We start from the raw sequence: 23,072 nt of genomic DNA on the forward strand, positions 1-23,072 counted from the left end.
GGCCTCTGATTTAATGGTAGTTTTACATTTTTCTTTACTATTCTGGTTTGGATAATCTAGTACAATGTCAAATGGAAGTGGCGATAGTAGGCATCCTTGCCTCGCCCTTCGTCATTTTAAAAGAAGGCTTTTAGCAGCTCTGTGAGCTTTTATTGACTTTTTATCAGATTAAAGACTTTCTCTTATTCTTAATTGTAATAAAAATTATTTTGTTGAGCAGATGATAAATTTTATCACTTCTTTAAAAAATATTTATTTTTTATTAGGTGGACACAATATCTTTATTTTTTTGTGGTACTGACAATCAACCCCATGCCTCACACATGCTAGGCAAGCGCACTACCACTTGAGCCCCAGCCCAAGCTAACCTCATTTTGACTTTAATTTTATACACATTCTTGACTCAATTTGTTAATTTTCTTTCCTTCCTTCTTTCTCTCTCTCTCTCTCTCTCTCTCTCTGTCTGTCTGTCTCTCTCTGTCTTTCTTTCTTTTCTTTTTCATTTTTTTTACACTCCAGTGTTGGGGATGGAACCCAGGGCCTTGCATATGCTAAGCCCTTTTTGTTTTGAGACAGGATTTCTGGTAAGTCGCCCTGGTTGGTGTTGAACTTGCAATCCTCTTGCCTCCACCAGCCTCCCAAGTAGCTGAGATCACAGACGTGCACTGCTGCGCCCAGCTCTTGGCTAACTAATTGTTTAGGAGTTTTGTCTCTGTGTTCGTGAGTGAGGGTAACTTATAATTTTTCTTGAGTTTTTCACATCTTCTAAAATGGAGTGAGAGAAGATTCCTTCATTTTCTGTGCCCTAATAATTTACATGAAGTTGGAATTGGTGTTCCTGGGATGCTTGTAGAACTTGCCAGTAAAAGATTAGTACCTAGAAAAATTTTTATGATTCCACCTAAAAAATTGTCCATTTGGTCTTAAATTTGAAAATTTATCGTCATACGGTTGTTCAGAATATGCTTATTTTATATTTTTAAGATTTGAAGCATCTCTAGTTATAGCCCCTTCATCCCTAATACTGTCATTTTTCCTTTATGACTTTTATAAATTGTTTTGTCTTTGATTAATTTCTGTCCCTATTCTATTTTCTTTTGCTTTTTTTTTTTTTTTTTTTTAATCTTAGGGTGGATTCCTACCTTGTTGACTTGTTTCTTCTTTTCTAATGCAAATACTAGATTATATATTGTCTTCCAAGTACCACTCTAGCTACATCCATCCCCAGGCAACCACTGTTTTGTTTTGTTTTTGTTTTTTTCCTGTTTTAATGAATTCACAAATTGTTCTCCAAAAAAGTTATACAAGTTCATATTCCCCCCAGCTGTGCCACAGAGTTCTGGTTGCTCTGTGTCTTTGCCAATACTTGGTGTAATCGGTATCTTTAATCTTAGATGCGCACTAGTTTGTGGTTTTAAATTTGCATTTCTTTTATGACTAATGTTGAGCATCTTTTCTTGTGCTTATTTGCCATATATCCTCTTTGAAATATCTCTTCAAATCTTTTGCCTATTTATTTAAATTGAGGTCTTTGTTTTCTTATTAAATTTGGGGTTTTTAAAATATATTCTGCATGCATGTTATTTATTCAGATATATTGGAAGAAAATATTTGCAATCTATGACATCTTTTAATTCTCTTGATATGTCTCTTGAACAGATTTTATTTTGATGAAGTTTAATGTATTTTTTTTCATTTTTATTATTTGGGTTTTTTATATCCTATCTAAACATTGTTAACTAATCTTAGTTCACAAAGATTTTCTCCTATGTTTTGTGTAGGCGTTTTATAGCTAATTCTAGGTTTCACTTCATCTTTAATCAACTTTTTAACTTAATCACCATGTAATCAGTAGACTGGCCTGAATGACACCAAGTTTTTGAAATTTCTTGGTTTTTAGTTGGGTGTGTTACCTCCAGACTTTTTTCCAGAGTGCCTTCAGACATATTTAACTATAGAAATATATAGTTCTTAGTTGTTGTGGGAAATTTGTCTTTGCTTTCTGCAGTGCTGGCCTCCAGCCCTGGGCCTCCTGCACGCTGGGCCAGCTCTGTACCACTGAGCTCCATACTCAGCCTCAGGGATGCGTACGTTTTTAAGTTGGAAGTAAATGGAATCACACTGGATGTGAGATTCTGATCAATATGATCCCTTGATAAAGTTAATATTTTAACTGTGGCTCAAATATAGAGATACATACATAATTCTGTTTCCTATTAATTATATAGCATTACCAAAGATCGGGTTTCTATTTGGCCACTCCACTGTAGGTGTGTGTTTAAGTTGTCATACTGCAAGGATCATCTTTGTGCTTCTCTCCTTGGGCTCACATGTGGGAGTATTTCTACACACAGGAAGAAGCTGAGTTGAAAGCCCAGTCAAATTGTATCTTCCAAGTTGGGAGTGTGTGTGAACAGTTGTTAACAGTTTTTTCTTATTTTAAACACCGGGCCTCACACTGATAGCTGGACTTTAATTAAATGAGCCCAGGTGCTGATCCATTCATTGAGCATGCAGTGTGGTCCCTTGTTCTAGGGGTTTTCAATTCCTTCTGACCTAGAGCCCTCTTTTTATTAGTATATTTTAAGATGACCTTTTACTGTACCAAAATGATATTCATAGAAAATGTAGCCACTTGTACAGAAATAACTTCAAAAATCAATATATTAGCTACATTTGGGAAATAAAAGGAAAGCAGTTTGTTGTGAAATGGTGGTTCATGTCAGCACGTAGCCCTAGGGGCCATAGAGGATGCTGTGGAGGAGTGATTGTTGAGGGTGGTAGGGAGATAAAGCTCTTCTGTAGGGGAAACGCACACAGTGGGACTGGAGTAGAAGTACTGTTGGAATAAGGAGGAGACTTGTATGTAATGTAAGAGAAAAACAGGAATTGTCTAAAGGAGGCCGTGAGGAAGCCTGCTGTCCCTGCAGAAGAGCCGCACCTTACACAGAAGCACAGGTTCAGAGAGTCCCCCTGATGTGGTGACACAGTGAAGCCACGATCTGTGGCAGAAAACAAGCACCTTCCTTGAAATCTCCCGGCATTGAGGTTCACCTTTAGTGGTTCATACTTTAAAAAGTCTTTAAAGTTGTAGTCTTTTATTGGTGTAGGAAATAGTGAATCAATAAAAATGAAACCATTTTTTCTGCTAAAACCAAAAATCGGCTTTAGATAAACTCCTCTTTTAACCCATCTAAGAAAGAAAAAACTATGCACCTTTAATTGAGCAAACTTAGTGAATGCAATGTTAGGTTTCTTAGCATTGCCAATAGCTAGCCAGGTGTGGTGGCATAGCCTGTGATCCCAGTGGCTTGGGAGGCTGATGCAGGAAGATCAAGGTCAAGACCAGCCTCAACAATTTAGTGAGGCTCAAAGCAACTTAGCAAGACCTTGTCTCAAAATAAAACATAAGGGGCTGGGGTTGTGGTGCAGTGGTAGAGCACTTGCCTAGCATGAGTGAGGCACTGGGTTCGATCCTCAGCACCACAGAAAAATAAATAAATAAAATATAGATATTATGTCCATGTACACCTAAAAAATATATTTAAAAAATAATAATAAAAAGGCCTGGGGAGGTACCTAAGTGGATATGGGCCTTGGGGGTCAATCCCCAGTAACCCCCCCCCCCCAAAAAAAAAAAAAAAAAAAGACTTCAAATAGCTGTGGAGATGGAACGACTCCTATTTTACCTGCTCAAAAAACCAAGTCATGTCTTTCCCTTTTGGATTGAGATTCCTGGGTGTGTGGTACAATCTGGAAAGTGGGTGCCATATTTGTTGAACTGCATTGCTTTAAGTTAGTGTGCATACTGGTGTCCGAGTTGAAGTTTGTGGTGAATCTCAGTGTGAACTTGTTTTTAATACATCCTCTTTCTCAGCCTCCTGCTGCAACCTTGTGGAAGCATATTCACAACCTCTTTCCTCCGGCTCCTTCCCTGGGCTTCCGTGCAGTCTGTTCTGTGGTGACATCTTCTCATGCGTTGTTTGCTGCATATTAACCCAGGTATCGAGTCTCCGTGTCCAATAGGAGACTGCCCAGGCTGGCTTAGTGACAGGTGTTCTTGTCTGAAAGCCTCAGAATCTCGGTCACTTACAGCCCCACCTGTACCCTCACTGTGACTTCAGGAGGTCCCTTTCTTCAGTGACCTTGGGGGCCTGAGACTGAGACTCAAGCCTCTCTTTGGGCCTGCAGTTCTCTTGGTTTCCACCAACTGGATGTAGGAGATTAGCTCAGTTCTGTCACTCTTGTGGGTATTCGTGTGTGTGTGTGTGTGTGTGCGCGCCTGTCTGTCTTTATTTCATTAATTTATCTTTATGTGGTGCTGAGGATTGAACCCAGGGCCTCGCACGTGCTAGGTGGGTGCTCCACCGCTGAGCCCTAGCCTTGGCCCTGTTCTTGTGTTTAGGTTGTTGTCTTCCCTTTGGCTGAAAGAGGAACCTTCAGAGACCCTGGATTCGTGAAAACATCAGCCTGCCTCGTGTGAGGCTGCAGGTGTTGTGTGCAGATCATCTGGTTCTCCAGATCTTCCCTCCTTACAGTTTTAAACCTGCTCTGACCGGCTGGACCCCATGGTGATGTTCTGTGAGCCCTTAGGGAAGGTGATCTCTAAGCGGAAGGAGGCTGCAGGAGAGAATTGAGCAAAGGCAGCAATCTGGGTGAAGGGAGAACTTTGTAAAGCAGGGTGCGTCTTTTCCAGAAGCAGTTAATCCTGTTGTTAATAAGACAGGCTGCTTCAGCAGCTGGTGACACAGCAGGAGCATGTCTATTTTGCTTCCTTGGTTACAGGGAGTGATAGTGTACTTGACCTTCAGCAGAGCGGGGTCACAGAGAGGGCATCTTTGAACAGCCTGGTCTGGAATCTGCACTGGTGGGGTTGGAAGCTCAGGCCTGTGAATTCCCTTGTTGGGCCCTGCTTGGCCTGGAGGCTGCTGAGGGAAAATGTAAATAAAGCTGCAGGAGCCGTTGGCATGGTAAGTGTGACAACAGGACTGCAGGTCTGCCGGCTCTCCCCTTCCTGCTTCTGGGTGAGCCTCTGTGTCACAGGGTGCATTTCAGTAGGCACGTGTTCCTAAAGCAGCTGGTAGAACAGCAGAGGATTCTGACACCATTGTGTATTAGAAGGAATTCAGTGTGGTGTGTGCTGCTGGGTTAAGCTCCTGGCCAGGTGGCGTTAGGGTACACTGGCGAAATCAGGTGGGGCGGGAGCTGTCTGCTTGTCCTTTCTTGTGACAGGTTAATCTACCTGTGACCAAAGCACTCGGAACTGTGCTGCTCCTAACCGTTGTTGTTACGTAATGATGGGAAGTAGTTGTTGACTTTGGATCTTTGTTTTTATGCCAAGAAATTGAGGGGTACAGTTTTCCCTTTTTCAAAACCAAACGGGGGGCTGGGGCTGGGGCTCAAGTGGTAGCGCGCTCGCCTAGCATGCGTGAGGCACTGGGTTCGATTCTCAGCACCACATACAAATAACGTAAACATGTTGTGTCCACCTAAAACTAAAAAATAAATATGAAAACCAAATGAACAGCTAGAAAATAACAAAGCTGGAAAATCGAGTCTGGTATAAGTGATGGCCATTTATAATGTTTAGTTTCATTCCTTCACTGACTTACCGTAAAGAAGAACAGGATTTAGGGGCCATCCAGAGAAGTAATCCTTGGGCGCAGGCTCACAGGCGGCCTCCCAAGCTCTGAGCGCTGTGGGCTGAGGGGAAGCTCTCTGAAGCCCAGCAGCCATCATCCGTCCCTGTCTGTGGTGCAGCTTGCAACGCAGAGCCGGTGGACTCTTTGCCCAATGACCCCTCCGCACCCTTGCTGTTTAATGGTCCTTTGGAAATAAAGAAAGGAGGATGTGTCCCATGTGTCCCTGAAGGTGGCCGCTGTCCCAAATGCTTACCCCCTCAGGCATTTACCTCGTTTCCAGGGAAGTGTTAAGGGGGAGTGGGAGGGTCTCCACTGCGGCTGTAAGATGTGGGTCTGTGCGCTGGGTGTCCACTGGTGTGAGCTCCGCCGCCCTGATGGTGACTGGGGGGACGTGGCCAGCACACCCCAGAATACACTGGAGACCGAGAAATCGTAAGGTCTGCACCATCGACTGTGTCGAGCACCTTCGTCAACATGGATGTATGTCTTTCAGCAAATGACTGCCTGGGAACCCAGAATGATTTCCTAGTATTTATTTCTTAAAAAATAAAAACAAACAAAACACCCCCAAGGTGGGTTAATGCTGGGACAGGATAGAGAAGCTGCTGACCCAGACTGACACGGGGCTTCCCACTGGGGAGAAACCTGCCCGGCTTCCCCGCCTGCTTGGGTGAGCCACACCTACGGGTGGCTGATGGGCAGAGCTGCGAGTGGAGGCCCAGGGTCTGAGGCTCCCTGCTGCTTCCCTAAGGTTCACCGAGGGCCTGGAACAGAAGGAGGGCTCGGCCTGCCTCTCTGAGGAGCCATGGACAGGAAGCCTTCCTGGGAGACAGCGGAGACGCAGGCCGTGGAGCCCAGGGGAAGGCGTCATCCCCTGGGAGGCCAGGAAGGGCTGGCAAGGGGACCAGGCCGTGGTCCACTCTGGGACAGCAGGCGTGTGTGGGGAGCCTTCTTCACCGTGCAAAGGAAGTGAGATGAGCAGGTGGGTTCTCCCTTTCCTCCTGAGCTGGACACCGTGCCCTGAAGGCCCACAGCCAACCCACTGTCCCACCGCGTGCCTGTGGTGTTGAGAGAATCCTCGGCACTCTTTCTTGTTGAAAGTTTCTTGTTGAAAGTGCAAATGTCTTCACCAGGGCCTGGCACACACCTGGGTGCCGCCAGGCAGGCACTCACACATCCACATAAACTGAGTGACTCTGTCCTCGGCACCTTGAGCTGTCACAGGGGCAGAAAGTGGGCTGAAGCGGAGGCCCATCTTGACTGCCAGCAGAGTGGCAGGTGGGAAAGATTCTCAGCGAGTGGAAGGCCTCCAGTGTCTTGGTGTCCTGCTACCAGGTGGCCCCTTTATCACAGTCCTGAGCGACTCTCAGCCGCCTGCTTCTCGGGGAGAGGAGGTTGCCCGCCTGGCTGGCTGGTCGCAGTGCTGCACTGAGTTCACACCACTGTGGGGCTTTGTCAAGGTGTCCCATCAGAGCCTCACTGTGGGAAGGACCGAGCCTAAACTGCCACTCGGGAGCCACCTCCTCGTAAAGCCTCAGGAGTGGGGGGGGGGGGGTCTCAGACATTTTCCTCTCACCCTGTCACTTCCCGAATTAAGCATTTTGACGCGGAATCACGGAGATGTTTCAGGCTATTCTCTGGGTCAGAATTTATTGCTGAGCCCATGGTCACTGTGACCCCGGCCTTCTCTCGGGCCATCTTTTTGGCTTCTCATATAAAAGGAATCGTAGAATGTGCAAGCACCCCTAGGCAGTAAGGAGGCCAGAATTCAGGGGTTGCCCTGTCTGTCGCTCAGGCAGGTCGCCAAGCTCTTGCTGGGCCAGTGCCCTCGGGCCCCACCTGCGCTGCCCTGTAGCCCTCCAGCCTTCTCCACGGAGGCTTGAAGTCAGGGTCACTGCCCGTGGCTCTATGCATCTAGCACGCAGCTCCAGGGTGACAGAGTGCGTGCTCCTCAAGTAAAGCTTGGACTGTGGTCACTGTGGCTTGTTGACTTGGCAAGCTCTTGTGGTCTCAGCAAAACACTTTTTGAGTACAGTTGTTACGTTAAAGATCGATTTCCATGTACGTTTAAAGTTTACCATTGTGTAACTCAGTGAACTTCCCCAGAGACCATTTCCACGGAACCACCACCGGGTTAGGGGTAGAATTTCCCAAAAGTCCAGGAGCTCTCAGGCTCCTCCTTAGAGGTGACCACTGTCCCAGTCCCTTGTACTGTGGCTTCAACGAGGTTTTTTGTTCATTGTTTAAAAAAAGTTCACAGCTTTACTCAGATGCCATTCACATGACCTGCAATTAATTCACCTATTTAAAGTGTCCAATTCGTGGCTTTCACAGATCCACAAGGTTATGCACCTGTCACCACTGTCACTGTCTAATTCCAGAACATTTTCATTTCTCCAAAAAGAAACCCCAGCCCCCTGTTATCCCCACCCCAGCCGTACAGGACCACTAACTGACTGTGTGTGTTTAGGGGTCTGTCTTCTGGACATTCAGGTAAATGGAACCGTCCGGCCTGCTGTCTTGTGCCTGGGTCTTTTGCTTAGCATGTGCCTCAGGGCTTGGCTGGTCCTAGCCTGTGCCAGCACTTCACTCCTGATAACTGCTAAATAGTGTGCCCTGTGGGCGTGTGCCATTTTGCTCTTTAGTTGATGAGTATCGAGTTCTCCTTTGGAGCTATTAATTAGGAACAATGCTGTTAGGAACCTCGTGAGCTCATTTTTCTGTGGACATGTTTTTATTCTTTGAAAAGTGGCACTGCTGGCTAAGTGATCTACCTCCATGGTAAGCTTCCCAGGAACTGCCAGATTGGTTTTCAGAGGGACTCTGACGTTTGTGTTCCCACAGCTGTGTGTGAGGTTCCCTTTCCTCCTGACAGCACTTGCTCTTGCTGGCCTTTCAAGTCACCGTGTCCTGGTGGGCGCTCTCCAGGTTTTATTGTATTCCCAGTGACTTTGTCTTTCCTTACTTAGGGGCCATTTGTAGATCTTCTGTGAAGAAATGTCTGGTCGATCCTTTGACCCTGTTTGATGGTGGGGGCCTTAAGTTACAGGGGTTCTACACATATTCTGGATACAAACCCCTTATCAAATACATACAAATTATTTTTTACCATCTGGTAGATTTTCTTTTCACATTCTTGATATTGTCCTTGAAGTGCAGAAGTTGTTAATGTTGACAATTTTTCATGTATTTTATCTATTTTCTTTATGCTGCTTGAGGTTTAAGTGTGATATTACAAGTTATTCGTTCTGCATCCAACGGTTTATCAGCATTTTTTGAGACGGGTGTTCTTATGTCCCTGATTCACCTCTCACTACCAGCAGCGCGTGTGTGAGGGTCCCAGGCTCTTTAGGTTGTGGGCACTTGTTATCATCCGTCTGTCTTGTAGCCATTGTAGTGGATGTGAAGTGGCATCTTGCTGTCACTTTGATGTAAATTTTCCTAATAACTAATGATATTGAACATTTTCCTATGCTTATTGGCCATTTATTTATCTTTTTTGAGAAATGTCTCATTTACCCAATTTTTTTTTTTCTTCTGTCTCGAAGTGTCATTCCAGTGGCTTTAAGAACACCCACAAGAAGCCACTGATCTGATCATTCCCAACTCACTGCAGCTGGAGCACCAGGCAGCCTCCTTCTGTGTGAGGATTTTGTTATTTTTAACATCTTGGCTTATTAAAAAGTTTTTTTATTTTTATTCTAATTTGTTATATGACAGCAGCATGCATGACAAGTCATAGCACACACACAGAGCACATTTCTTCATGTCTCTGGTTGTGCACAGAGTACAGTCGCACCATTTGTGTCTTCATATGTGTCCTAGGGGAGCGGTGTCCACCTCATTCCACGTCTTTTTTACACCCCTTGTTCCTCCCTTCTCTTCCCTCCCCTTTGCCGTCTCCTCCTTTACCCATTTTAAATCTGTCTTTTCTTACTAATGTTAATAGTTTTTAATGTATGATGTGTGGATCAAATATATGGTTTGCAAGAATCTACTCCTACTTTGTGGGTTACCCTTTCATTTTTTTGGTGGTGTCTTTTGAAACACAAAAGTTCTTAATTTTGAAGTTTAGTTTATCTGACATTTTTTGTTGTTGTTGTTATACTTTTGGTGTCATCTCCCCAAACCATCACCTAATCCAAATTCACAGATGTGTACCTGTTTTCTTTTGAGAGTTTTGTAGTTTGACTTTTACATTTCGATCTTTGATATGTTTTAATATTTTGTAGGAGTCTCAAGGTAGGAGTCCCAAGTTCATCCTCCCGCATTTAGCTGTCTCATCAGCAGTGATTGAAAAAGACTATTTTGCCCATTTGTAACCAAACATAGTAGATTACAAAGCCAGGAGGTAAACAGGTACGGAGGGCACTAGAGAGAACTCTCAAAGCAGCACCTCCCTGAGCAAAGAAAGCCCAGGGGCTGCTGTTTTTTGTTGTGGTACCAAGATTGAACCCAGGGGCACTTAACCTAGCTCCCTTTTGTATTTTATTAGAGACAGTCTCACTAAGTTGCTGAGGGCCTCACTAAGTGGCTGAGGCTGGCTTTGAACTCGCAATCCTCCTGCCTCAGCCTCCTGAGCCATTGGGATGACAGGCATGTGCCACCGCCCCTACTAGCAAGGGGCTTTTATTAGAAAGTCTCAGACCTGTTCACTATAGGAAAGACTTGTCATCACATGTCACACATGGGGGTGGCACATTGTCCTGAGCATGCTCAGTTCAAGGTCATGCTTCCTCATACATTACGTGTTCTAAGATTGGCTAAAGACCGCCTCCTGGGGGTGGGGGGAAGTTAGTATCATAATGAGCAAAGTTTACACTGTATCACCTAAAAAGGGTGCGCCAGCATGCCTGAGTGGTCTTGGCTGGTTCCTGGTTCTGGAGTGCCCCATCTAAAACAAAGTACTTAGAAGGTATGTTAACACTGAAAGGACCCTGACCCCCCCCACCACCACCACACACACACACACACACACACACACAGCCATACACACTCCTGTGGTGGTGGTTAGAAGTACTTGCCTAGTGGCTAACATGATGAATTGTCTTAGCACCTTTATCAAGAACCATTTGAGCCAGGCGCACACTTATGATCCCAGCAACTCAAGAGGCAAAGCTCAAGGATGACAGCCTCAGCAACTAGACCCTGTCTGGGAATGACAGAGGACTGGGGATGTGGCACACCCTTGGGTTAAATCCCCAGTGCCACTCCCCACTAAATGACTTGAACGTGTAAACATTCTGAGTTCTGTGTTCTTTTCCATTCGTCTTTGTCTTCATGGAAAGACTAGGGTTTTTTGTTTTGTGTGTTTTTTTTTTTTTTAGTTGTAAATTGACGATTGATAAGTTTGTGTTGGGGGTACAAGGTGATAGGTCTATGAGTCCAGTGTGGAATCATTAACATGCTCATCATTTCAAGGGCTTAGTTTTTATTGTGAGACTTCTTGAAAAAGGCTGAATAGTGTCAACGTGGTATTCATGCACCACAATTTCTTCATCTCTTGAACTGTTGATGGCCATCCTAACTTGGCTCTTATAGATAATGGTACACTAAGCATGGAAGTGCAGACGTGCCTTCCACCAAGTGGTTTCAAATCTTTGGATTAAATGCCCCAAAACAGAATTTCTGGATCCCACGTGGTTTTGGTTACTGTAGGTTTTGTATTACGTTTTAAAATGAAGTCGGAGTCTTCTAGCTTTGCTCCCCACCTGCCCACAACTATCTTGGCCATTCTGGGCTCCTTGTATTTGGAAATTGTATAAATTTTATGATCAGCTGATCAACTGATGCAAAACTCGTGGAGGGTGAACCTGGTGGCCCTTACTTGTGATCCCAGCTACTCGGGAGGCTGAGGCAGAGTTCAAGGCCAGCTGGGAAGGTGAGCAAGACCTGTCTCAAAAGGAAAAATTAAAAGAGCCAGGGACGTGGCACCGAGGTACAGCACTTTCCTAGCATCCATGAGCTCTGGGTTCAGTTCCCGGTACCAAAAAAATAAAGAAATAAAAGAGCATCCAGAATTTGGGTAGAGATTTCACTAAATTTGAGAGTCAGTCTGGGGAGTATGGCCACCTTAACAGTGTCTAATCTAATCCATGAGCACAAAGTTCTTTCCATTTATTTAAGTGATCTCTGATTTCCTTCAATGATGGATTATAATTTTCAGAGTACAGATCTTAGTTAGCCGTGTTCAGTGTATTCCTAAGTGTCTCATTCTTCTCTAGTCAGTGAGATTGTTACCTAATGTCACTTTCAGATCGTTCATCACTAATGTGACAATTAGCTGGATGTCTGTCTTGTACCCTGCGACCTTGCAACTCATTTGCCAGTTCTCAGTTTTTTGTTGTTGTTGGTGGTGGTGGTTGATTCTGTGAGGTTTCCTGTATATAAGGCCATTTAATCTGCAGACAGAGATAGTCTCCTTCTTCCTTCCAATCTAGATGCCCGCGTGCCCTGCCCTCCCTCTCCCTGTCTCCCTCCTTGACCTCTGGCCCCTGCAGTACAGGGCTGGTGGAGGTGGGGGAAATGGGCCTCCTGTGGTCTTCCCCATCTTAGGGGGAAAGTTTTCTTTTTTCTTTGTTTTTTGGTGGATGCCTGTTATCAAGATGAGAACTGTCTTTCTGTTGCTGGATTTTGTCATAATGCCTTTTCTGTCAATTGACATGATCATATGTGGCTTTTGTCCTTTATTGTTTAATATAGTGTATTAAACTGTTTGATTTTCATACGTTGAACTAGCTTCGCGTTCTTTGGAAGAACCCCACTTGTCCTGGTATGTTATCCTTCATATGCTACTGGATTTGGTTTGCTTTTTATATGTAACTTATTTATATTTTAGTTATAGGTGGACACAGTACCTTTATTTTTCTGTGGTGCTGAGGATGGAACCCAGGGCCTCAAGTATGCTAGGCGAGCGCTCTAGCCCTGAGCCCAGCCCAGCCCTAGTTTGCTTTCTTTTGTTGAGGATTTTTTATATTAATATTCATAAGGAATGTTGGTCTGTAGTTTTTTTGGTCTTTTTTCTTTCTTTCTTGTTATATCTTTGTGGGTTTTGGTATCAGGTAGTATTGGCCTCACAGAATGAATTAAGAAACAAACGTTCTCTCCCATGTTCTGGAGTTCTGTGAAGGTACTGCTTCATGATCTACTTTCAGCCAAGGAAAATAACGTCTTCCCACTTCAGGTACCAGGTGACCACTGAGCAGCTGGAGCCCCGCCTTTGGGCAGGTCCTGACTACATCCCAGACCCCGGTGCTCCTTCTGGGCTTTTCCAATCCTGTTCCACTGATCTCAGGCACTGATCCCTCCAGTTCTGGGTCCCTCTGGTCCATGGTCCCTGGCAGAGTCGTTAGGACCCTTTCTCTAGAAACAGTCACCTTAAGCCTTACCGGTGGCTCGAGGTGCAAACTTCCCAGGTCATATCCGAAAAGTTAGCTTGGTAGCTCTTGTAAGGTCGGGCAGAGCAAACCCCAACGCTTCTGTTTCTCCCGCACTCTCAGTGGCCTTGCGGCGGCCAGGTGGGCTTTCCAGGGCACTCTTGTGCGGTGGCTCAGTGCTGCCTTTGCCTCCTGCGCTGACACTTAGAGCTGCATGTTTGTCACAGCAAAAGCAAGAGGCACGGTGGTGGGGCCCCTGGGCGGCTTTCTGACCCCTTCTGATGTTGCCCACAGGTACCGCGTACACAGACCCATCGGCCGGAATCTCCAGGGATGACCAGCCCCTCCCCGCGCATCCAGATCATCTCCACCGACTCCGCGGTAGCCTCGCCTCAGCGCATTCAGGTACCCGGGTCCCTGCTGCCCCCCAGTCCTTCCAAACACAAAATCTGTAGGAAATCGCACCTCTAGGGCATCAAGTACACCACCCCCTCATTTATTTCAAAGACAAAAGAAGAAACGTTTCTGTTCACGGAACTGACCATTGTGGTGCTGGCCAGCTGTGAACCCAGGGCCGCCTCTGCCTGGGCAGGTGCTGTCCCGCCGAGCTGCCCTCCAGCCCTGCTTGACTTACTTCTAAGAACTCTGACCTGTTATTTCAACTACTCTGATAAAGAACCATTTTGTGACTCATTTGCTCCCAAATTGATGGGCATTGTGTTGGTCACGGGCTGCCCGCTTGTTTTCGGGAGCCCACTGTCGCTGTTGCTGTCTTGGGCAGTTAAATGTCAGAGATTCATGTTTTCCACTTGCAGCATGTGCGTGATATTGTGCCCGCCTCATAGGTCATGTAAGGGATCAACGGGACGCTGCTTATGAAGTGCTGAGAAGGGCCTGGCCCAGGTCAGTGTGCAGTGTGTACACCTCTGTATGATCCCTGTTATTACTGGTGTCATTGACCGCTAGTCACTTAAGCAGGGGCGGTGCTGAGCCTGCCCCTGGCCCACTGCACGGTTTCTTTACTCAGAAGGTAGGTATGTAGGCCCTAGCTGGGAGGAAGGGGCAACAGACCCTGACAGATAAAGATGCAATGTTATCACATCAGCCGAAGCAAAAGGCCAAATCCAAACGTGAGAACACAGATGAACAGCAGGAAGAACATGAGTTGCACAGCATGCACGTGAGAGATGCCAGGTGACGGGTACTTGGGAACCAGGGATTGCTGTCCTAGGTAGTGGAAGCTCACTGCAGGCAGACAGTGATGCAGAGTGACTGGGTAAATTCTACAGTCTGCCTGCTCTTAACCTGTTATAAACTACAAATGTTTCTAATAAGTAAGATGAAACGAGTTGTTAAATGCTGTTGTCTGTTGCATGATGTACTTACACACAGAAGCTGTCATTTGAACTTGAAAATGCAAGTTTGCAAGTCGGAAGGACCCTGACGGGGTGTTCGTCTTTGCCCAGGTTAGGGCTGACAGAGCCGTGTCGTTCTCCCTTTACTCTGTTCTTCTTTGCTGCTGATGAGAGTCCCTCCTGCGTGGGGACGGGTTGGGGTCTCACTGCAGGACTCTTCCTGACCCTGGCACAGAAGCTTGCTCTGCGCAGCTCACTGTTACTTTTTCAAATGGCAACTGTTTTCAGAAGGCGGGAAGCAGATAAGGGTGCAGAGAAGGACGGGGTGGCCACCCCAGGAGACCCGCGGTGTGTAGTGTCCGTCTCTAGACTGCAGCTCCCTCTGTATTATCTAAGGAGAACTTCCTGTTTTCCTAAGGGCGCCTCCAGCTCCCATCTTATCTGTAGAGTGAGGCTTTTCCCTGCTGGCGCCCAGCCCCTGGGGACGCCCTCAGGACCTCTCAACAGAAGTCTTGGGGGAGAGATCTTTGGTGCTGAGATTGCAGTTTCTAGGGAAGACAGTCCTTTGGTGTGAGTTTTATGTTTATTAACAGTGTCCCATTGGGAGCCACCATTGAAATCGGACCTGCTGAGCGCCACCACACTGGCTATGTGAAGTTTTCAAAGTAAAATAAAGGTTATTGGTTGGTTTCTGGATTCGCAAAGTTAGTGCTGAGGGTCCCACGCGGTTCTCACTGCCAGCTCGTGCCTTAGTGATCAACTTGCATTCCCTGAGGCCTGGGAAGAGAAGGGACGAGTTCTCTGATGTTGTCGTAACAGTTCCTAGACTCCAAATGGTGGCTTCTCTCACAAGGTGGGCAGGAAAGGATTTTTTGGTTTTTGTTTTTTAAAGGAAAACAGGCTACACAACAGGTCGGAGACGTGTCTGAGTGTGCAGAGACCGAGGGTCGAGTCACGTCTATCCCCAGCTGTGCCACTGGGGAAAGTGAGCTGACAGAGTTGTGCTGACAATGCTTACTCTGTAAGTTGGGAAGGGACTAGGTGACATAAGTAGGTAAGGTAAGGCCTGTGGAGCCCCAGGAAGCCAGCGCAGTGTGGATTTTTATGGTTTATTTGTACATAATTTCAAACTTACCAAAAATAATCCATACGAATTCACTGTGCCTGTCACTCGGGTTTGTGACTTATGTGCTGTCGCATTCTAAATATGAGCGTATTTATTTTTTTCTGGTTCCTTTGAGAACAGACTGGGGACATCACTCCTGTGCATTGGATCTAAGGACAGTGACATTCTTACATCATCACAATACAGTTAGCAAAATGAGAAAATACTAACACCGAAATGTGCCGTTATCTGTCAAACTCCAGATTCCCACATTTCATTCACTGATGGAGCTATTTTTCCAGGATTGATGTTATATTTTTAATAGAGAAAAAAGTAATAAAGATGTCATCAGCCCAAGGTCTGAACACGCTTAGTTATGCAGGATAGAAGAGGGTGGGGTGCGTGTGGCCGAGCCAGAGTCCATTTGCGCCACGTCCCTGTGGCGGCTCAGAAGGCCCTGAGGCAGTACGTGGGGCATCAGCCCCAGGTGTGCAGTCGAGGTGCTGTTGTTTCTGGGGACACTGAGGTGTAGGGCAGGAGCCATGGGAGGACATGGAGGACACGGCACACATGAGGTTCCAGTTTTATTATTTTATTCATGTTTTGGAAGCCATTAAAGTAAGTTAAAAGGACAGTGTGTGATACAGTGAATTTTACCTGCTGGAAATAATCAGTGCTCTCACTTCTGCCGACTCGTTCTGCCTGGGCAGACGCTGTGCAGCCCCTCCTGCCCTCTCTGTGGGTTTGGAGAGTTCCTTAAAAATTTAGCTCAGTAGGAGAGGGAGCGCACCCTTGGTTCGAAGTCTAGCACCCCAGAAAAAGAGAGGAAGGACAGTCGTATGCCTAACCCCGGTGACTCAGAGGCTGAAGCAGAACATTCACAAGTTTGAGGCCAGTCTCGGCAATGTAGTGAGAGCCTTCTGAAAAAGTTACAAAAGGTCTGGGCCCAGCTCAGTGCTGACGCACTCTGGGCTCAGTCCTGGGAGGGAGGGTGGCGTCTGGCATCTTCACACTCCAGGGTGAGGCTTCGTGGCTGTCCCATCAGCCCAGGTGACAGCACTGTTACTTCATGCTGTGCTCTTGGTCAGCTGCCCCGTGTCCCTCCCTCCTGCTGTCCCCAGCCCTGGTGCTGTGTCCTGCATATCCTGCTTGGAGCTGCTTGCTCTGTGCCCTTTCAGTCCCCAGCCATGTGCTGGTTCCTCTCTCGAGTGCTCAGAGGAGTTGTTGCACGTGTGTGCTGGAAGGGTGACAGAGACCCGTGTAACAGAGTCACACCAAAGTGGGCACAGAGTGAAAGCGGAGTGTCCCCCGCCTTCCTGGGGTTGCACAGCTGTATCCTGGGTTGGGGGGGCAGCTGCTGTTGGCATGTTGCCTTTCATTCCTTCAGTGTCAGTCTTGTCATATAAGTCCACAGGGACACGTGTGAATGCATATGTCGTGTTTTGACATGTCAACACTGTCTGACGTTGTTTTGCTCCTTAGTCTGTCTTCTTAAGTGTGGCTCGTCCTTGGAGATGGTTCTGTATGGTGCATACTAGACATCCTGTTTCTCTTTTTGAGTGGCTGCTTGATATTCCATTTTGCCACACCGCCCCCAAAGAAGGTGTCCCGGTTTGTACTCCCACCAACCCAGTGTGCACCACGCTGTAATTTTTAATCTTGTCGGTTTGCCAGATGAAATAATGTCATTGCTGTACAAATTTTGCACTTTGCTATTTACTCACATGTATATACATGTGCATGTACATATGTGTGTGTACATATGTAAAAATAAAGTTTCCCGGGTGTGGTGTTGTATACCTGTAATCCCAGCAATTTGGGAGACTGAGGCAGAAGGACCAGAAGTTTGAGGCCAGCCTCTACAATTTAGCAAGACCCTATCTCAAAATAAAAAATAGAAGGCGGGGCTAAGGATAAACCTCAGTGATGAAGCACCCTGGGTTTGATTTTTAAAAAAAAATAAATAAATAAAAGGAATTGTTAGTTTTTCGGTAACAAGTAGATGCTACTTAAGTCTCATGTCCCACCCTTCCACTGCCCCACCCTTCCACTGCCCCACCCCGCTGACTGTCCATCCAGTAGACTTTCTGTGTGACTTTGATTGTCATACTTAAGTGCACTTTATGAACCAACGGATAAATGCGTATTTAAAACAGGAGGTCTTTCTAGAACCACCCTCTGACATGACCCAGACCAGCCCGCTGGCCAAGTGCCTGCTTTAGGAGAAAGAGAAACCAGGTGGACATCAGAAAACGCGCAGGGACCATGTCTAAAACAGGAAGGGGCTGGGGCTGTGCAGTCGAGTACTCGTCCCGCATGTGTGAGGCCCTGGGTTCCATCCTCGGCACCGCATAAAAATAAAAAGGTACTGTGTCCACCTGCTACTAAAAATATATATATACACACACACACATTTTAAAAAAGGAAATAATCGAGGCCTGGCTTTCGCGGTGCTCTTCTTCTGTGTGGCTGTGAAATGTTGGAGTGTCCCTCTCCTCTGGCTTTCTTCCCGTGGAGCCCCGGGCTTTACCCGTCATTAAAGTTTCTCTTTAGACTTCTTCTTTGATCCGTGTTTTCTTCGGGAGGGTGGTGTTTTAATTTCTCGATACTTGGTGATCTTCCTGTTTCTGGAGTTGATTTCTGACGCTGACTCCTTGAGGTCTGAGAACATACTCTGTATGGTGCCCTGTCAAACTCTGTGTCTCGTGTCACAGTGTGGCCTCTGTGGACGGAGCTCCACTGGTGGAGGCCTGAGGAGGGTGGTGCTGTTAGATGGGTTGTTTTGTAAGTGTGGATCCCTTCGAGTTGACAGTGCTCTTCAGGTCAGGTGTTTGTGTGTTTATCGCCTCCTTGATGACAGGGAGGCAGTGCCGTCTCCAAGTAGAACTCATTTCCATCCCTCCTTGAGTTCGGTCATTTCTGTTACCCCTTACTTCTCTGTTTGTTGTGCTGGGAACCGAGCCCAGGGCCCTGTGCGGGCAGGGCGGGTACTGGACCGCCACGCTGGGCCCTGCTCTGAGTTCCTCGGTGTGTTGACCCAACCTCCCTGGTTAGGTGCACGCGTGTTGAAGACGGAGGCCTTTTTGAAGAATGGATCCCTTCCCCATTATAAAATGCCCCTTTTTATGCCTGATATTTCCCTTGTTCAAAATCGCAGTTACTTCCCCTTCCTTTTAATGAGCGTTCACATGGTACCTCTTTATTCCAGTCTGTGTTTTATATGTCAAATGTAAAGTTTATATATTTTACATGTATAGGTGGTGCTGTAGGCAGCACCTAGTTGGGTTTCTTCTCCCCACTGACGGTCTGCTTCAGTCGGCGTGTTAGATCACTCACACTTAGTGTTATTGATCTATGTGGATCACTATCATCCGACTCTGTTTTTTGTTAATTGCCAGAAGCTTCTCACTCTGCCTTCTCTGGTTTTGAATGAGCAATTCTCATGATTCCTCTTAGGTCCTTTTTCAGTTGACGTGATTTCGGTTGATATCCTGAGTTTATTATGTACATTTTTAATGAATCTTTGTTCACCTGCAAATAACAAACGATTTTCAGTAAAACTGACAAAAAGCTGACAAGGTTAAACCGAAATTCAGAGGCATTTAGTACCTCTGCACACACCCCACACCCCAGTTCCAGAACACTTCACTGTCCCTGTACTTGTTAAGTAGTCCCACCCTGTGGCCTGCGTTCTGTCTCTGTGCCTTGTTGGTTCTTGGAATCTCACATACATGGAAGATATGAGCCTTGTTTCTGGCCTCTTCCTCTTGTCCACCCATGTTGTGGGGTTTGTCTTTCTTGCTGTGTCACATCGGGTTGTACCTGAGTACCTTGGTCTGTTCGTCTTTGTAGTGTACCAGGCACTTTCACACACGACCATTTCCCTTCTCTAGACATTCTTTTTTTATGAAATTTATTATTTATTCTAATTTGTTGTACATGACAGCAGAACGCATTAGAGTTCACAGTACACAAATGGTTGTACACAAAGTACATTCACACCATTCGTGTCTTCATACATGTACATGGGGGTAATGACGTCCATCTCATTCCATCATCTTTCCTACCTCCTGCCCCCTCCCCTTCCCTTTGCCCAATCAAAGTCCCTCCATTCCTCCCATGCTCCCCACCCCCATTAGGGATCAGCTTCCACTTATCAGAGAACATTCGGCCTTTGGTTTTCTGGGATTGGCTTGCTCCACTTAGCCTTATCTTCTCCAACTCCATCCATTTACCTGCAAATGCCATGATTTTATTCTCTTCGAATGCCGAGTAATATTCCATTGTGTGTATACACCACAGTTTCTTGATCCATTCATCTGTTGAAGGCCATCTAGGTTGGTTCCACAGTGTAGCTGTTGTGGATTGTGCTGCTGTGAACACTGATGTGGCTGTGTCCCTGTAGTGTGCTGTTTTTAAGTCTTTGGGTGTAGACCAAGGAGTGGGAAGTCAAATGGTGGTTCCGTCGTTCTTTTCTATGAAGATGTAGAAACAGGCTGGTCAGCTCGTGCAGGCCGACACAGTTGGAGCAGTGGTGGAGCAAGAGTCTATTCCGCTGTCCGGCTGCAGAGCCCGTCCAAGGCCACACGCTCAGGTGTTGATGGGCCAGGCAGCAGGAGGAGGTGAGCAAGGCAAGGACTGGGCAAGCCGGCCCCATCTAAAGGGGTGGGCACTGCACCCGCTCCAGCCTGTGCCTGTGCCGAGGGGACACATGCCCAGGGTGGCCAGAGAACAGTGAACCTGGGTTTAAGAAGCCAAAAGTTACGCAGCAGCTAGTGGCCTGTTGGCCATCTCCTGGCAGACGCTTCCTCAGCTCATTTCTGTCATGAAGGACAGAGTGGGAAGTGTGGGGGACAATGACAGGGTGTCCGGTCACGCCAAGATCCTTTGGGGCTAGAGCTGGGATAGGCCTTGGCTTGGTAGAGAGGCCAGCTCTGTGGTAAGGTGGCATGTGTATCCCTAAAAGTCACCACACACTGCACAAAACTATGCAGTGAAAGCCACAAGACACAGGGGCAGGCCCAGGGTCAGTGGCACGAGCCTCACAGCGGGGAGTCTGGTAGAGCTGCAGGCGGGTCAGTGCCCAGCTGTGACAGACGCGGCCCTGGACCTGAGGAAGCCTGCGGAGCGCTGGCGCAGGGGGTGACAGAAGCGCATCTCATGGGTGACTGAGTGGGGTCGGAGGGGGACCTGAAGTCACGTGGACAGTTGCAGCGCTGGCTGGCTGGGTGTGACACACAGCCCTCCCCTGGGCTGCTGTTCCCAAGATCACCGAGGTGTGTGGCCTAGTGCTGCCCGTGGGAGGCACAGTGCGCAGACCAGCACAGGAGCTGTCACTCGGTCACACTCGAGAACTCGCCTTTCCCTGATGGTCTGGTTCTTTCCGTGCTGAGTGGCCGAGAGGTGGCGGGCCATACAAGTCACACAGAGAGCAGGACGTCCCTCAGGCCTCCCCGCCTGCCACTTGCTGCTCCATGTGAAGAAATGACAGGTGGCCTCCTGTGTCCTTCTCCCAGGGCTGCCATAGCAGGTCATCACAGACACGTGGCCTGCGCAGCACAACTGTGTTCTCCTCAGTTGTGGAGGCCGGCGGCGTGAAGCGAAGGTGTCGCAGGGCCACCCCTCTTGGGCTCCCTGCCCTCTGGCGTCTGGTGGCCAACAGCAGCCCCTGGCATCCCTGCCTGCTTACACCTGCACCATCCAGAGTCTCTGCCCCGTTGCCACGTGGCCTTCTTACAGGGACACTGGCTGGTGGATTCGGGGCCCCCTGTGACCTTACCTGTGCTCGGTTACGTCTGCAGAGGCCTTGTTTCCCAATAAGGTCACCGGTCCTGGGGGTTAGGTGGAGCGAGCTGAGGGGAGAGTGAGGTTCTGCTCACAGACGAGGGACGTGGCTGCACCCTCCCACCTGACGCTGACCCAGGCCTGGCCACAGGAGCGCACCTGCCCGTGTTGGGCCTGGTCTTTCTGTGCCTGGTGGTCAGCCTCGGGTTCCGGGGGGGTGCGGGGGTTATTTTTTCCGATGGCATCTTTAGTTCTTTTTCATGTAGGTCATCTCTCAAAATGGAGGCTGCAGGCGTCAGTGAGGTCAGACTGTGAGCAGGAGGTTTCAAAAGCTGTGGGTCTTGGATTTGCATGAGCCTGAGTCTTGTGAGGCAGGCAGAGGGGGGGAGAACTGTATGTGCAGCCACCAAACGCCACTGTGTCTGTGCAGACCAGTCACCCCTGTGTCCCAGCTCCCTTGGCTTCTTCCCGCCATCCTCTGCCACAAGGCCTGGGAAGGACCTGGAAGGAAGAGACACTCCCTACGTGTGCCGAGGGCAGCGCGTCGCCTCCAGACAGCAGGGCATGGGCACCACCCGCCTTCTCCGACTCTAGTCACCTGCTACAGGACATTTGGCCATAGTGGGCCACAGACACACTGGGGTCCCTTGAGATACCACCTAGCACTCTGGCCCCCTTAGTTCCTGTAAAGGGTACATGCTGTGATGTCAGCACCGTGTCCCTCGCATTTCTTAGGAGGCCTGGCTGCAGCTCGGCTCAGCCTCACGACTTGGTCTCTTAAGGAAGAAAGCAGTTCAGGGAGAGGGGAATGGAGGCAGGAGACGGAAGGCAGACATTGGACTTTGAGATCCCAGGGTGACAAAGACCTTCCAAGGCCGTCTTGTTGATCTAAGGAGGGTGCCTTCCGTGGGTGGCGTCTGGCCGCCATGTGCCAGCCTGTGCCCGTAGCCCCGGCTGAGCAGTGGGGAGGGGAGGATTAAAGGCTTCCCCCCATGAAGCTCTCTGCCACAGGTCACTTTCGCAGAAGGCCTGGCGGTGCCCTGGGTCGCAGCAGCCGAGGGTTCCCCTCCTTGTCTGGAGCTCTTCTCTTGAGCCCTGGAGAGCTTGTGACCCCGTGGCTGTCCCGGGCTGGCCCTCTGGTGGCGGTACCTGTCCCTGCACTTTCATTCCCGTTGCGCCCACAGCACACTTTCTGGAGAGGGCGTGTGGGTGACAGACGCCCCTGTTGGCCGGGCAGGTTACCTGAGGGGAGCAGGTGGCTGAGCCCAGCCTCCTCCAGGCCGACTTGCTACACCCCGCATAGCCCCTTGCTGCAGCCTGCGCCGCTGCCCCGGGGAGGTCCTTCCACTGAGGTCCCTGCCGCCTTCCCAGGGTCATTTCTTCTGCTTCTTAGTTCTCTGTGGCCTTCACCGTGGACTGCTGTCCTCAGTGCCCGTGGCCACGCTGTGTTCCCCTTTAGAGAGGTGGCTCCCTGCACACAGTGGCTTTCTGTAGCCTATGTGCCTGTGCTGCGTACCTAGGACAGTGCCCCACATCCCTCAGTGGACGTCTGTTAGTGGGAGGGTCTTTCCTTGGTTGTGTCATTTCAGTTGCATCCACCAACATCACTGGGTTGTCCGTGCGGACAGTTGGCACCGCTGTGCTCGGGCTGTGAGTTTGTGCTCTGGACCCTGGAGCGCTGTGTCCTGTCTGTCAGAGGTGGTGACGCAGGGCTCAGCCCATGCCCCTGCCACACCCTGGCAGTAGCAGCCCCGAGGCTCCAGTGTGGGGCAGCCCTGCTGGTCCCAGGATGGAGAGGAGCCCAGGGCTC

At 48.3% G+C, this 23,072-nt stretch overlaps 2 protein-coding genes across 9 annotated transcripts in view; one reads left to right on the forward strand and one right to left on the reverse strand.

The window, feature by feature from the left end:
* The window catches only part of Nr2c2 (nuclear receptor subfamily 2 group C member 2), a 68,776-nt gene that overhangs the window by 24,051 nt on the left and 21,653 nt on the right, over positions 1 to 23,072 (forward strand). For all 8 annotated transcript variants that reach the window (XM_046425516.1, XM_046425518.1, XM_046425514.2 and 5 more), the window contains one exon: positions 13,313 to 13,423. In XM_046425516.1, coding sequence (XP_046281472.1) covers positions 13,313 to 13,423 — 111 coding nt within the window. The remainder of the gene's footprint in view (positions 1 to 13,312; positions 13,424 to 23,072) is intronic.
* The window catches only part of Mrps25 (mitochondrial ribosomal protein S25), a 56,695-nt gene continuing 51,979 nt past the window's right edge, over positions 18,357 to 23,072 (reverse strand). Inside the window, exon 5 of the mRNA XM_046425524.2 lies at positions 18,357 to 19,009. Coding sequence (XP_046281480.1) covers positions 18,884 to 19,009 — 126 coding nt within the window. The 3' untranslated portion in view covers positions 18,357 to 18,883. The remainder of the gene's footprint in view (positions 19,010 to 23,072) is intronic.

The sequence above is a fragment of the Marmota monax genome, unplaced genomic scaffold, assembly GCF_021218885.2.
Source record: "Marmota monax isolate L192 unplaced genomic scaffold, Marmota_monax_Labrador192_F-V1.1 WCK01_AAM20220418_F8-fsc00028, whole genome shotgun sequence".
In the NCBI taxonomy this organism is placed as follows: domain Eukaryota; kingdom Metazoa; phylum Chordata; class Mammalia; order Rodentia; family Sciuridae; genus Marmota; species Marmota monax.